The following is a 13,295-nucleotide window of genomic DNA, read 5'->3' on the forward strand; positions in this document are numbered from 1 at the left end:
TGTTTTAAAAGAAAGGCATCCTGTGTTTAGGATGGCAACAGTAAGGGAGCATGGACATGATCTTCTCTTTCCTATCATCACCTTTAGTATTTACTTGGCTGTTAGTCACAACATCCTCACTCTTAGTAAAACTCACCTTGATGCTTCTATGCCAAAAATGGCATAAATAAAATAGAGACATCCACAGACATAAGCATCCTGAAACACCTGCATTTTTTTTGTCTTATCAGTACCACATGACAAAAATGTGGCTTGTATGGGCTGGGTTTAAAACTTACTGGTGTGACTAAATGCCCAGATGGAGCAGGACAGGGTCGTTCTGCACATGAGGGCACTCATGTTCCAGGTTGCTCTCTATGTGCCCAAAGAAGCAGGCCAACACACCATAGTGCAGGGCCAAGCAGAACTGAGACACGGACCTCGTCCTCAGGAGCTAATGTCTCTATTTCACTTACATAGAGAGAAAAAAGAATATGCCAGAACTGATGGAGCCAGTTTTATGGGTACTACAAATGAAGTATCTTAGCAGGTACATATGTTATTTAGAAATAGGAGTTTTATATGGCAGTACTTTAGGTGATGGAAATAACCAGAAAGGAATACACAAAGAGAGAATTTATTACATTTAAGAGGTGCCAGACAATCAGTACAACAGTGACCCATGCACTAAGCAATTGAAAAGTAAAGGCAGTACTTTACAGCACAGTTGGACAACTTGTGCAGTCCTCCTCTTTATTTCAGACTCTAGCGAGATCTCTTCTTTTTGTCCCTTTCCTTGGTACTCATTTCTTGCTTTCTGCCTACTGCTTCTGGTTGTCAGTTCTAAGTCACAGATCTGAAAATGGGAGAAAAGCGACCAAATGGCACAAAACCAGAAGAGACAGGAATAGCAGGATAGCCAGAACTGCGGAGATCAGCACAGATGGAAGTGCCATAGGCCGCTGACATTTCTTGGTAATTACCAAAGCTACAGCTGGGTGTAAGCACAGAAAATAGTTCTCCTGAAAGCCAAGCCCTCTTTCAACTTTATTTTGCCCTCCAAGCTAGACCCTCTGAAGGGGCAGAGAGTAACTAGGTTAGGAGGCTTATGGGTTAATCCTGCACGGTCCTGACAAAGCAGTATCAGGAAGCAAAAAATTAAGAAGCCGGAGGGATGAAAGGAGGAAATTCAAGATAGCAACAAAGGGCTAAGAAGTTGTCCCTGGCTCTCCTGCAAAGGCAAATCTATTTAAGTTTAGCATAAGCTTATATTCTGTTACAAAGCCTGTCTTGTTTGTCAGTCTCAAAAGGGAATCTTTCTGCTCTGAAGAAGCACAGGATTCACAAGCCTGTGGAAGTTTGCAATCTATTTATAGGTTTTGCTCTGAAGAGGAAAACAACTTTGTCTTTTCAGGCCATGCAAAGGCTTTAGGCTTCTTCTTTCCCTAAGAGGAACAAGGATTTTGTTCTACCAGAGGGGGAGGAAGTGTCTTGGGAAGGCAGGCAAAATTGCTATGTGATGCTGGAACTCTGGCTTGAGTTCAACACCTGAAGGTAGAGACCAAAGAGGCAGGGCAGGTATCAGGTCTGCTAGATTACTGTACTTATTTAGTACACCCAGTATTTAGGTGGATCCTAGAAGCTATTTAGGCATGTAAGTCTCATGGTTTTCAATGAGATTTCTGGCTCCTAAATACACGTAAGTGTCTGTACTTCAATGCATAATACTTACTGATGTCATCTGAAGTCTACAGGACTGGCTGCACCAAAGCACAGTGCTGAGGGCAGCTTCCAGAGTGTCTCTGCTGCATGTTCACCCAAGGATCTCAAGGCTGTTTATAAACACGAATGAAAACCCACCTAAAAACTAAACAGAGTTTCCTTTCTTACAGATAAGATGATGACAAATTTATTTGCCTCAGGCCTTAAAGCCAGTCAACCTGTGGCACTGCCCGGCACAGAAGCCAGCATGCCTGACTTCCAATCCTGCACCTTAATCACAAGACCATCATGATTTTACTGTTCTATAAAATGTCGGAGTAATTAATCACACTAAAATCCCCCTGGAAAATTACTCCTTCCACTCTATACTATTAAACCTAAAAAATGCATGCAACTTGTTTTGTTACTCTAGCAATAATAGATAACAAAACCCCCTGAGGCCAATATGCAAGGAAAGGAGGAAAAAAAATAAGAATGAGGGGGGAAAAAAAAAGAGGGGGGAAAAAAAAAGAGGGGGGGGAAAAAAGACATCATGCAAACAGGCAGAAAGATACAGCAACAAAGCCACATGCTCCAAAATTAGTTTGGAGCCTCAAATGTCCCTTTCAACTTTGCTCACAGCTGGCTGTTCCCATCCTGATGTTCTGCTTTTAAATTAATTCTAGCAGGCTATTAGAGGCTCTTGTGCAGAGAATATCGTAAAAGTCTAAAGTAGTTTATTTCTATTTTGTTTCTGTGCTTTTTATTTTTAACTCTTTAACTCCTAATTCCAAATTCCTGAATTCAGAACTACTAGGAAGATTAAAATGTTTATTATTGGACCACATAACACACAGATCAGGAAAGATCTTCCTCAAACAGAAGAAAATAAAATTGTTACCTCCATGCCCCTGTCAAACTCCAACCCCCTGAAGTTCTGCTATTTCCTATAGAACAGTTCTGATACTCTTCAGTCATTGAGAGCTCAGAAAACTAAAATAATCAGGACCCAGAATTAACACTCAAGAGTCCAAAACTAGCTTTATAGCACAGTATAACTTTCTTCTGTATTTGCTGTATGTATATGCACTTATTACCTTCCTTGTACTTGCAACACTAAGTTGCAGCCGTAGGAATCCAAATGGCAGGGAGTGTTTGCTCCTTCAGAACCAATCCATAGCGTGCTCTCTTTTCCACTCCTTCCAGGAAAACCAAAGTCAGACCACCTTATATCCTACAGTAATGAAAAGGTTAGTTATGTCAGCTGTTGAACTGATTCACATCCCACCCTCAGTTGTCTGAGTCTCTTGTCTTCTCCCTCCCCCGCTCAGTCGCTCTTTATCCACTGCAGCTGTTGGTCCTTGGTAGGGTTTCTGCATGCATGGCCTATGTCCCTTCCTCCAAAATTCTTCACTCTAGTAGCATTTCTTCTGGTTTCTTCTTTTTCTGTCTGACTGCACAGCCTCCCAGATCTCTGTCTCCAGTCCTCATCCCAGTCTTTTGTATCACTCAAGCTACCCATTTGCTCTACAGAAGGACTGCCCAACTGCTCGTGGCCAGATGTGGCTTCTTTTCCTTCTTTCCAAACATTCTTTTTTTCCTTTCTCCACTGTTAACCAACCACCCAAGCTCAGGATTGCTTTTAGAAAAATTGTGATATATGGCATTTAAAAAAAGAATGAAAGGAAGGAAGGAAAAATCCCTATTCCCTTTTTAAACCAATCTGATAATCCATTTGGCATATTTGCTCTGTCTCAGCTTTTCCCGTGTATTCTGGAAACATAGACTTTACCCCATCTATGACCCAGTGGTATACTGGTTTTTATTATTTAATGGACACATTCTTCTCCTGCCTTTGCAACTGCAGAGGCAATGAACTTAAACCAACTCGATTACATGGTGAGAAAGAGCAGAACACGTATGCATGTGTTATGAACATTACCCTGGAGCTTTCCAGCCCATTGATTCTCCCACAAGCAATCCCTTGGGGATGACAGCTGGAATGAGGGACAGTGAGGTATTTTTCAGCTGGTTCAAGTGTTTTGCAGGATGGCTCTGTATAGCTTGCATAAAGCTTTCCCATATTTCTATAGCTCACCCTGCCACCTGCAGGGCCTGATCATTTGTTTATTGGAAAGCACTTGAAGTACACTGGCCAGAGATATCGGTGCCTTTTGGCTGGAGCCCCAGATTGAGCCTTAGGAAGCAGAGATTCAATTCCTGGCTTCCTGATGGCCTCAGGCAAATCACTTCATCTCTGAGCTTTATTTTTCCCGTCTTGAAAAGGAAGATAACGGTATTTGTTTCGTTTCAGTAAAGCACTTTAGGGTCATTCACATCACCTAACTTTAGGAACCTAATTTAAGTTTGGCTCCTGCTCTTGTCAAAGCACTCTCAATCACGCCTTGGCAAAGCCTCTCTTTCCGCTGTCTATAAAGAGAAAATAGGAGTCTAGCCTCCTAATTTAAGTATGTAAGCTAGCTGCTTGCAGACAGGTGGATGACTATCCTTTTTTAAGATCTATGGATAAGGAAAACTACAGCTAGACATTATTATAAGGATGACTTCACCATGACTCTGTATCAGGAAACCCTCAAAATGAGTGATCGCCTTCCCAAAAATTAGGTGTTCCTGAAGATTTTGAATTTCAGAGTTATTGATTTTAAAGATATCATTTGAAAAAAATGCAGAAGTGTAATATAAACATTTGTCAAAGGCAGCAAAAAAATCAAAAAGTTGCTCCTATAGATTTCAGCAGCCATAAAATTTAAAATCCAATACAACTATTTCAGTGATAAAGTTAAGCGTAACACCATCTCTACACTTTAATCTCACACCTAAATAGTTTTTGTATTTTGTTACAATTTAAGTGGAAAGAAAGCACACATAATCAATATTAGATTTAAAAGAACTTTTTGAAAATGCTGTAGCTGTAGTAAATAGTTGAAGCGATTATGGGTAAAATAGTTTTTAACCAATGAACTGAAAAGGAACTGGTAGGATTACTGAAATCATGTCACAGTGGGTTCCTTTTCTACAATAAAAAGCCACACTAAGAAGAAATGCACTAAAAGGTGTTCCAACCATAACAGATGGCACATTACTTGTGAATTATATTTATTTCATTTGCTGCTTATAATGAAGTTAATCTGTACCCGTATGTCACTTTAAAAGGTCTCATTTCTATTTAAACTTCACGCATATATCTTGCTTCTGATTTATATCTCAAATTCTGTAATGAAATATCAACTGAACAAAAAATGTAAGACGCTAGATACTGCTCATAGATTAGAATAATGGAATCATTACCTTAGCCCACACAACTGTAAATGATAAACAGTGCAATCTAAATTTCAAACAACTTCTAAATGGCCCTATTAATCACTATAAATAACAGTGCAGTTGGCCTTCTTTTCCCCTTCAAATCACCTTACGTAAATCTAAATAAAATCTAAAAAGAAAAAAGGGGTTATCATCAAATTCACACAAGAATGGAAGAGAATTTCTACAAAGAACTCTTTTGGCTGGTATAAATTGTGTAGCAGTGTTTGAAAAGCCATATGAGTCTGGAATTGATGGATGCATTTCACTCCCATGCCTGTGAAACTGGCAGATGACATACACCATATTTGCTTGCATAACACCATCGATTTTTTCCTTCCCAGATTCTGCTTTAAAAAAAATCCCCGGCATAACCATTACATTTGTCTATTCTAAAATTGCAGTACAATCTGTTGCTTGTTATAGGTCAGGTGATGAGGTTGTGGCGTGACACCTGCACAGAAACACAATTCCTGAAGCCTCAGTTTTGTTCTTGAATGGGGGCAAGGGGAAGAAGGAGGTAGGAAAATAGTTGTTTCCTTCAGTGTGTTTTTATTGACCGAATAAAGCACCAGGCTAGTCAGGTCTTCTGAGCTGCTATGATCTTGTCCCATAAAACACAGGAAAATGCTGTTTGTTGAGGCAGAAAGACAGAAGACCAAGGCAGGACCACAGATAGAAGTCGTCACTCAAAGATCTGGGGAAGCCTGAAACATCCCTGGAGCTCCCAACTTTCAATTTCAAACGACCCAGTATCAGAGTCATGCAGCCCAAGTTTATGCAGTCCTCGTTGTGTTTCAGTGTGCTGAGGAAGGGAGGTGAGAAAGAAAGGTAGGATGGTCTCTGTGCCCAAACCTTACCTTTTAACCCACAGAAGAGTGGGAAAGGAGATAGTCTGAAAAAAGACTGAGCACTGAAAAATACTAATTTTACTTGTATAAAAGAATAAAATACATATAAGGAGCACAGGAAATGCTGTCTGAGGAAATAATTAATTTGAGGGGGCTTATCATTTTGTACTGTCTGTCATCCCAGTGATACAATGTTTTCAGGGAATTATGATTCCATCTTCACATCTGAAAGTAGAGAAATGAGTAAGACTTCATTTACTACTCTTTCCATATATATTTGGAAAAAATACATGTTTTGTATAGCTATCCTTAATTTTGCCCTCTTACAATTTGCAAGGAGAAGTAGCAGGAATGTAGATGAACCAATACATTGAAATAGCAGATAGACACGGAGAATGTAAAAGAAGATATCCTAGGTAGGTGTCCTAATACCTACATTTGGAAATTACCATAGATTATGTACTTCCATGGACAGGTTACTTCATGTATTTCACTGCCTCCACAGATAATCAAGGTATAATAATCCCATAGACTCAGAATCTCTCCTCCTTGCAAATAGTTAATCTAAATATATTAAGGGAAGGAACTGTGCTACTTGAGAAAATGAGTCACAAGGCAAAGTACGGAGTGAAACCATGTTACAGCCTTGTTGCTACAAGTGAATCCATGTTCTCCTGAGTGAAGCTGTTAATTTGGGCACCATTGGGGTACAAGGTGGATCAGAGTATCAAGTCTGCAACATGCCAGGCCTGCCAGCTGTCTGTCATCACCATACCCTATTCCCACCTCACTTCCATACCTTCAGCAGAGGTGCAGGGAAGGTGTTCAGCTGCAGAGGTCACACACATGACTCAGTGCTCCCCAAGCCTGTCCAGTCACAAAATGATGCTGGGCTAAATGGGAAAGGGAGTGCTGCCAATCTGGTAGTTATGTTTAGTCACTTGTGGTGGTGTTTTTAAGCATATAAAGGAGACACAGAACTTTAGATGGCTGCCACTTGGTACTAGTTCTCCATTAAACTGAGAGCAAATAGCTTTTATTTCAAAATTTTAAAATAAATGGCCAAAGGAGCACAGAGGGGATACCAGTAGAGGTTTCAGAAGCTACTCGGTAATCTAAAATGATTAAACTTGGAAAAGATAATATTAATGTTTTACCTGGAAAATTTCTGGCTTGTCTTCAAATATCCTGGCAATGTATTTGTAGTCAGCGTAAGCCCAGTATTTGGAGTACTCGTAACAACTGAATGGTCCAGAGAGGCAAGAAGGCTGCCCACAACTCCAAGCCAAAAACTCTTCAAGTGTAGCCATCACGTAGCTACACCTGGTTTCAAACTGGGGAACTAGAGCAACAAAAGAAAAGCCAAATATTACATGAGCACTGAGCACAGAACCAGTAAAAATAATACGTAGTTTCTCTCTCAGCTCTGGTTAAAAACAACATAAGAGATGAAGTAGGTGACTTGACTCTGGTCAATAAAATGGTTCTCATCACTTAACTCATAATTAAAGTCTAAGACTATTGCTTTTTCATTAAAGTTTGAGTGAATGGCTGTTACCGTGAACTTGCTGTGAGGTAAAAGCACACCAAGAGTTACTGTTCTTCATGTGCAAGGCACCCTTCAGCACAGTAACTCAATAATACACCCAAGTTCCCTAAGCAACTGAGAGCCTGTTCTTTGCTTCACTTCTCAAGTGTAAGCTGCAAATGTGCACACAAGTATTTGTGTACCCTTTATTTTGTCTTTGTGGATTTATGTAGATGGACATGTTCATCTTTCCCTTTCCCTAAAGCAATAACCAAATCAGCACGGTAATGCATAGGAAGCAAATTAAGGAGCCACATGTGTGCCAATGATCCATCTACAATGCTGTGCGTCCTTATTTTTCATTTGGGACTGACAAAAGCATAGTGTGGTGTTCCTTGGCAGACATAAAAAGTATTTACCAGCAGTGTTTTGCTCCCGTCATGCTTTGGTCAGGCTGACTGATACAGCCTTTCAGCTCAAGGTCAGGTCACTTCTGGAAGGCCTACAAGATAACCCACATCACAGGATACTGTAATTGTGGTTAATCAAAGATCTTCGTTTCCCACAGCCGCTAATTGTGCCAGCTTCAAAGAGACTTATCCAATGTTAAAAAAAGATACTACTTTACTGTAACTACTACTGGGAAAAAAATTACTGCAGCCTGCATGAATGACAATGACAGAGCTGCAATTTAACCTTGTGTAACTTGCACAGAGCTGCTTAGAAATGGGATCCTTTCACTGTTGTGCAGCAGCAGCTCTTCCTTCTTTACTGCTTTCATTTTGTTATCACAGCAATTCCCATAGAGTCTCATACATTTGTTCTTACTTTGGGCGGGAGAACAGCTTTTACAAACCTTTATCACGATCTTTTTGCCATTTTCCATTGTAGTAGCCTAGGTGGTGGGTTTCCTTCCCCTCACTATCAAATTCATTAACTAAAAATGTCAGATAAGCCCCACTATTCAGCAATCCATAATCCGGGTCTGTGCAGTAGCAGAGCTCCCTACCCAAGAACTGCATACAAGACATATAAATCACCTGCAATAACCAAAACCCCCTATATCTGATTCCCTGTGTTTGCAGTCCAATGTCCTCTCCCAATACCCAGTCATTAATGCAATGTGCATCATTTTACTAAAAGATGGTCTGATGGAAAAATTAGACAAAAGATACAAGCACTACTGAAGATGGCTCAGTATCTGTATTATTTTGATGAGAACAAAGAGTGCTTAGGACATTGCCTATTCTCCAAGATAACTCAGGAGCAAGTGTTTTAAATGCAAGAAATATGCTCTTTCTACCTTACAGTGTATTTCACTCTGAGCTTCATTTAAAAAAATCCAACTATGAAAGACAAGACTATATTCTAGGATACAATCTCCTCAGCAAAGGGTTCTTCGTTTAATTTATAACTTGTTCAATGCCAAGGTATGGTGCTTATGGAAAAATGAATAGTAATAAAAAACGTATTTGGGCAATCTAGACAGACTGCTTAGACGGATCTGTAGACTGCAACCAGGGTGAAAATGTTAGTAATGGGCAGTTGAAAGCAAGAACATTATTAACCAGTTTGCAAATACTTCATGACTAAAAGCTGAAGGGGTGTTTTGCAACTAATAAATTGTAGATTAAGCCACATAAGTCTGAAGTAAGCTACCAGTGCTGTCTGATGACATGGTATCTGAAGGCATGACAGTCTTCCTCTTTCCACGTAATACCATAGATTGAATCCAGAGGGAAGGGAGAGAGGGAAGAAGTGCTTTTTGGAGGAATCAGCTCCCCTCCTTAGTTAAGGTCTGGTCCTGACAGACCCCAAATTCTGTTCTACTCAGAAAGACAGTGTTTGCAATGTATACTAAAAGAAATGTAGAAAAAATGGATAATAGCCTTAGAAAATACACTGAAGCTCCAGAAAGAATGCAAGTGAAATGTCTCCTTTATTTCTTTAAACTTAAAAAGAAAACCAAATGTCTGTACACAGCTGCTGGGGAATTAAAACTATTTAAATGAATAATCCAAGCAAGGAATAGTCATTTAATATGGCAACAAAGCACAGGCACACTCACAAACCAAAAGACTGGCCATCCACATCCACCTCCAATAACCACCTCAAAGCCCAGCTTTATGCGACATTTATTCAGTGTACAGTATCTGTACTGCATTTTCAGCCTCCTATTCAGCTACTGAGTCTACAACCACCTTTGCAGTCCCCCTCTATATCAAACCTGAGGCTTGAACTCTTTTGCTGTCTTTAGTGGTAAAATCTCTTGGGCAGATGTCCAAGTTGCAGCCCTTTTCTATTCAACTGCGTATCTGCAGCATCAGCTCTATCCAGCATCTCTAAGAGAAATTTCCTCCAGAGATCTTGTGACTCATAACTGATCAGCATGAAAACCTCTTGCTCTCTACAGCTTCTTCACAGTAAATTCACTGTTTATTCATTTTAATACACAGAGAAAAAGGGCAAAATAAGAAATGTCTGCATACAGAAGTCAGTTTTGTGTAAGCTTTCTTCCTTTGCAATTGCTGCTGTGCTCCAGGTAGTTATCAGATAGATGGGCTATAATGCTTTGCCAGAAACTCCACTTTCATAGCTGCTGCCCACCCTTTATCCCACCTCAGAAAAAAATCTTTTAGCGTGGCTGGAACTAGATGGGTGGGGATTTCCTGATTAATAGCACCTTCATTGTTCTTGTAATGAACGCTGGTACTCTCTCTGGAGGTATCTTATCTCCGTCAATGCTTAATCCTCTGATTGTATTTCTTCCCCTCTTACGGACACATACTGTTTAACTTGTGTAATCAGACATAATACTATCAAACACACAAACTTAGGTAGGCACAAATAATTCACACAAATAATACTGCTAGCTCCCACGTTTTCCATGTTTCAGATGTGCCTCAGGAAGTTCCAAACTAACAAGAAAAGCAAATACAACTCCCAACAAGTTGCCCCATTTGCAGTTCTCACTTTTTTTCATTAAGGAATCTTCAGTTTGGAAATCTCCACCCAGGCTGCACATGTGGCACTAAAGAAAGATGAGAAGTCAATAGTAAGAGGTCTCAAACCATTTTGGATCTTCCAGATGAACCTCATGGCTTAAAACTGAAGCGGCCATTTCAGAGTGACACCAAAATACACCTACAAGCAGGAGAATGGTTTCTTTCTTGTACATATTTCCAACTCATTGGCAGGAGTGATCCCATCTAGTCTTAAGGCAATTCATCTATTGTAAATATGGGAGGAATATTCAGAGAGATCAATACAATTTTAGTTGTATTCTCCTGTTGCTTTCTCTTACCACATCACTGCCTCCATTTCTTCTGGGAAAGTTAGTGTGAACAATGATAGGAGAGGCCCTCATTGAAAAACAATGTTAAGCATGCAAGAGTGAGATCAACCATCTTCCAAATGACAGTGGCACAGAAATGTATTACATTATTTCAGACTCTGAGATGGCTTGGCTAATGGCTTCACTAATATATCCCTACAATGCAAATTTTTTACAGCATCACAGGTCTCATTCAGTTACAATATAACCCCTGAAGGCTCTACCCATCTTCTTGAAGACATTTCTAGCTCACATTAGCATATAATGGAGGTTCCTGGAGACAAACTGATTGCTGCCTAGGGACTGATGCCTTTAGGAAAAAGCAAAATACAGATAGATGCAACTTCAAGATACAAATTCCAATTTAAATCCACTCTATATCCCTAGTGACTACGAGTTATTGTTAAGTGATGACTCTTATCTACTTAGTTGGTAGCATCAATCCATCACTTAGCTACATAACACTCCATCAATCCCATCAGAAGCTTTCCCAGTTGGCATACCCATTTGGCTCTCAAAAAGTGCCTATGAATGAATGGAGACTAGGACCAAAACTATCCCTTTATCTGGTAAGCCTTGCCTATTACAACTGAGATATATTAACAAGGTATCAAGGAAAATGTCATATATATGCAACATCTTCCCTACTGGCAATGGGATGCCTTTTACATGTAGTGCAAGCACTGGCTGATACCTCATTGAACAACAGAGATATTGCTGTGAAGATATGCACCAACGTATTAATTCTAGACCTCAGTCACCCTATCTGTAGAAATAACTAGAAATAGAATAAATAACATCTGTTTTCCCAGGAATGGCATAGGAATCATTAATCCTTGCTGGTAAAATGCTTTGAAATCCTAAAATTCCAAGCATTTTCCCTCTAACACTTCTTTCTGTTTCATCACTTCTCTTGCAAAAATTGAATGTGAAATAATATGGTCATGATGCTGTGAAGAAAGCAAATTTCACACAGTGTTGTTAAGTAAGATAATGTGATGTAATTCTACCACTTCCATAGGAACTAGCAGACTCTCATCTGGAGTCTTTGTGCAGACCCTATATTCCAAGAAAGAGGTAGTCCAACTGAAGAAGGTTAGAAGAGTAGAGAAAGACTACCTAGGTGGGGTCTAAAAAACCATGACTTAAACTGAACATTTTTTAAGAACTGGGTTTGTCTGGCATAGGAAAAAACAAGATTGAAGGGAGACAAGATACTTTAGGGAAAAGGGAGAAAGTGCATGGCAAAATGTATTTTGGTATGTGGTTGGGAGGGCAAAGGATGTACAGGGCACAAATAAAACAATGCATAACCTCTGCAGTGGCTAGCAGATTGCCACCTTGGAGCACGTTTCCTGAATCTTCCCTCCCTGCTATGAAACTCTGTCTGTCCATGGATAGACTATGACTAGTATTGTGTGACTACAGACAGAAATGAATCTGTAGTATTTAAAATCAAGTGCAAAAATTGTCTTTCTCCCACGGCACGTTCCTAGATGTCTGAGTGAATCTGGAGGGTTAGAGGTGAAATTATTGTACTGGTTTCAAGTGATTTTCTTAATGCTTTATACTTCTATAGCATCTTTCATCACAGGACCTTAAAGTATTGAAAACCACCACTGTCTTATAAAACCTCTGGAGGAAGGTGAGAATTATCACCACTTTACAGATAAAAAACCCAAGACAGACTGGTTAATTGGCTAATTCTTTAACACACTCAGGTTTGTGGATATGGAAGCTCAGCTCACATGAACAACCAAATTATGTACAAGACCAGGACCAAACACACACACTACAAAGCAACGAAAGAAAACTGAGGTGCTTGATTCTTATATGTTAGTGTTACCCACCACACTTCCTACTAAGCAAAAACACACAAGAAAGAGAAAGGAGAGTTCCACTGTTGGCCAAATCCCATGTCCTAAAAACAAAGCCTGCAGTGAAAAGTAATATATTAGAGAGTGAACAATGATAATGGAGAGGCAGAGGATTGCAGAACCTAAAAAAGAGAGTTGTGACATGTAATGTCTGTCTACCTCAGTCTCACCTAAATCCACCGTCTTCAGACCTAGCCTAAACTGGATCATCTTTCCATCCAAAACCGCAGAAAGGTATTTTGCATTCCAGTGCAGGGCTGGCCAGTCACCAACCATGTTACAGAAGACTGCGGGCTGCTGTAGAGACATCACAATTTCCTTGGTTTTCTCAGGAGTAAATGGTTTGACATCTTCACCTATGTAAAGAAAAAAACAGCTGTAGAGAGATGATTTATGATACATGAAGTGTTGCCTACCATCTCCCCCAGCACAGGAAACATTAAGAACTAACACCTCCTATGTTTATGGTTGTTTTATTACATTTGTAGATTGTTTTAAGTCAATTTTCTACTGCAAACACTGAAAGGACATTCTTACACTAAATTAAAGTTTGAAGCATTGTATTAGCACACAAAACATTAAAAAAAAAAAGTAGGCATGTGCTTAGAATTTTCACTTGTAGCTTAGGCAATAAAGCACTGTAGTCAAACTGTTTAGAATTAGGCTAACAATAAAAAAAACCTTACAAATAATGTCCAGAGTTT

General features: G+C 39.6%; 1 protein-coding gene across 4 annotated transcripts in view; it reads right to left on the reverse strand.

The window, feature by feature from the left end:
• Positions 1 to 13,295, reverse strand: part of HSPBAP1 (HSPB1 associated protein 1) — a 37,812-nt gene that overhangs the window by 12,202 nt on the left and 12,315 nt on the right. For 2 of the 4 annotated variants that reach the window (XM_074873585.1, XM_074873586.1), the window contains exons 2-4: positions 12,762 to 12,947; positions 7,010 to 7,194; positions 2,778 to 2,914 (exon numbers count right to left, since the gene is read on the reverse strand). In XM_074873585.1, coding sequence (XP_074729686.1) covers positions 2,778 to 2,914; positions 7,010 to 7,194; positions 12,762 to 12,947 — 508 coding nt within the window. Of the gene's footprint in view, positions 1 to 2,777; positions 2,915 to 7,009; positions 7,195 to 7,799; positions 7,883 to 12,750; positions 12,948 to 13,295 lie in introns of those variants that run through there. The other 2 variants (XM_074873587.1, XM_074873588.1) reach the window with 2 other exon arrangements.

Source organism: Strix uralensis, chromosome 6 (genome assembly GCF_047716275.1).
Source record: "Strix uralensis isolate ZFMK-TIS-50842 chromosome 6, bStrUra1, whole genome shotgun sequence".
In the NCBI taxonomy this organism is placed as follows: domain Eukaryota; kingdom Metazoa; phylum Chordata; class Aves; order Strigiformes; family Strigidae; genus Strix; species Strix uralensis.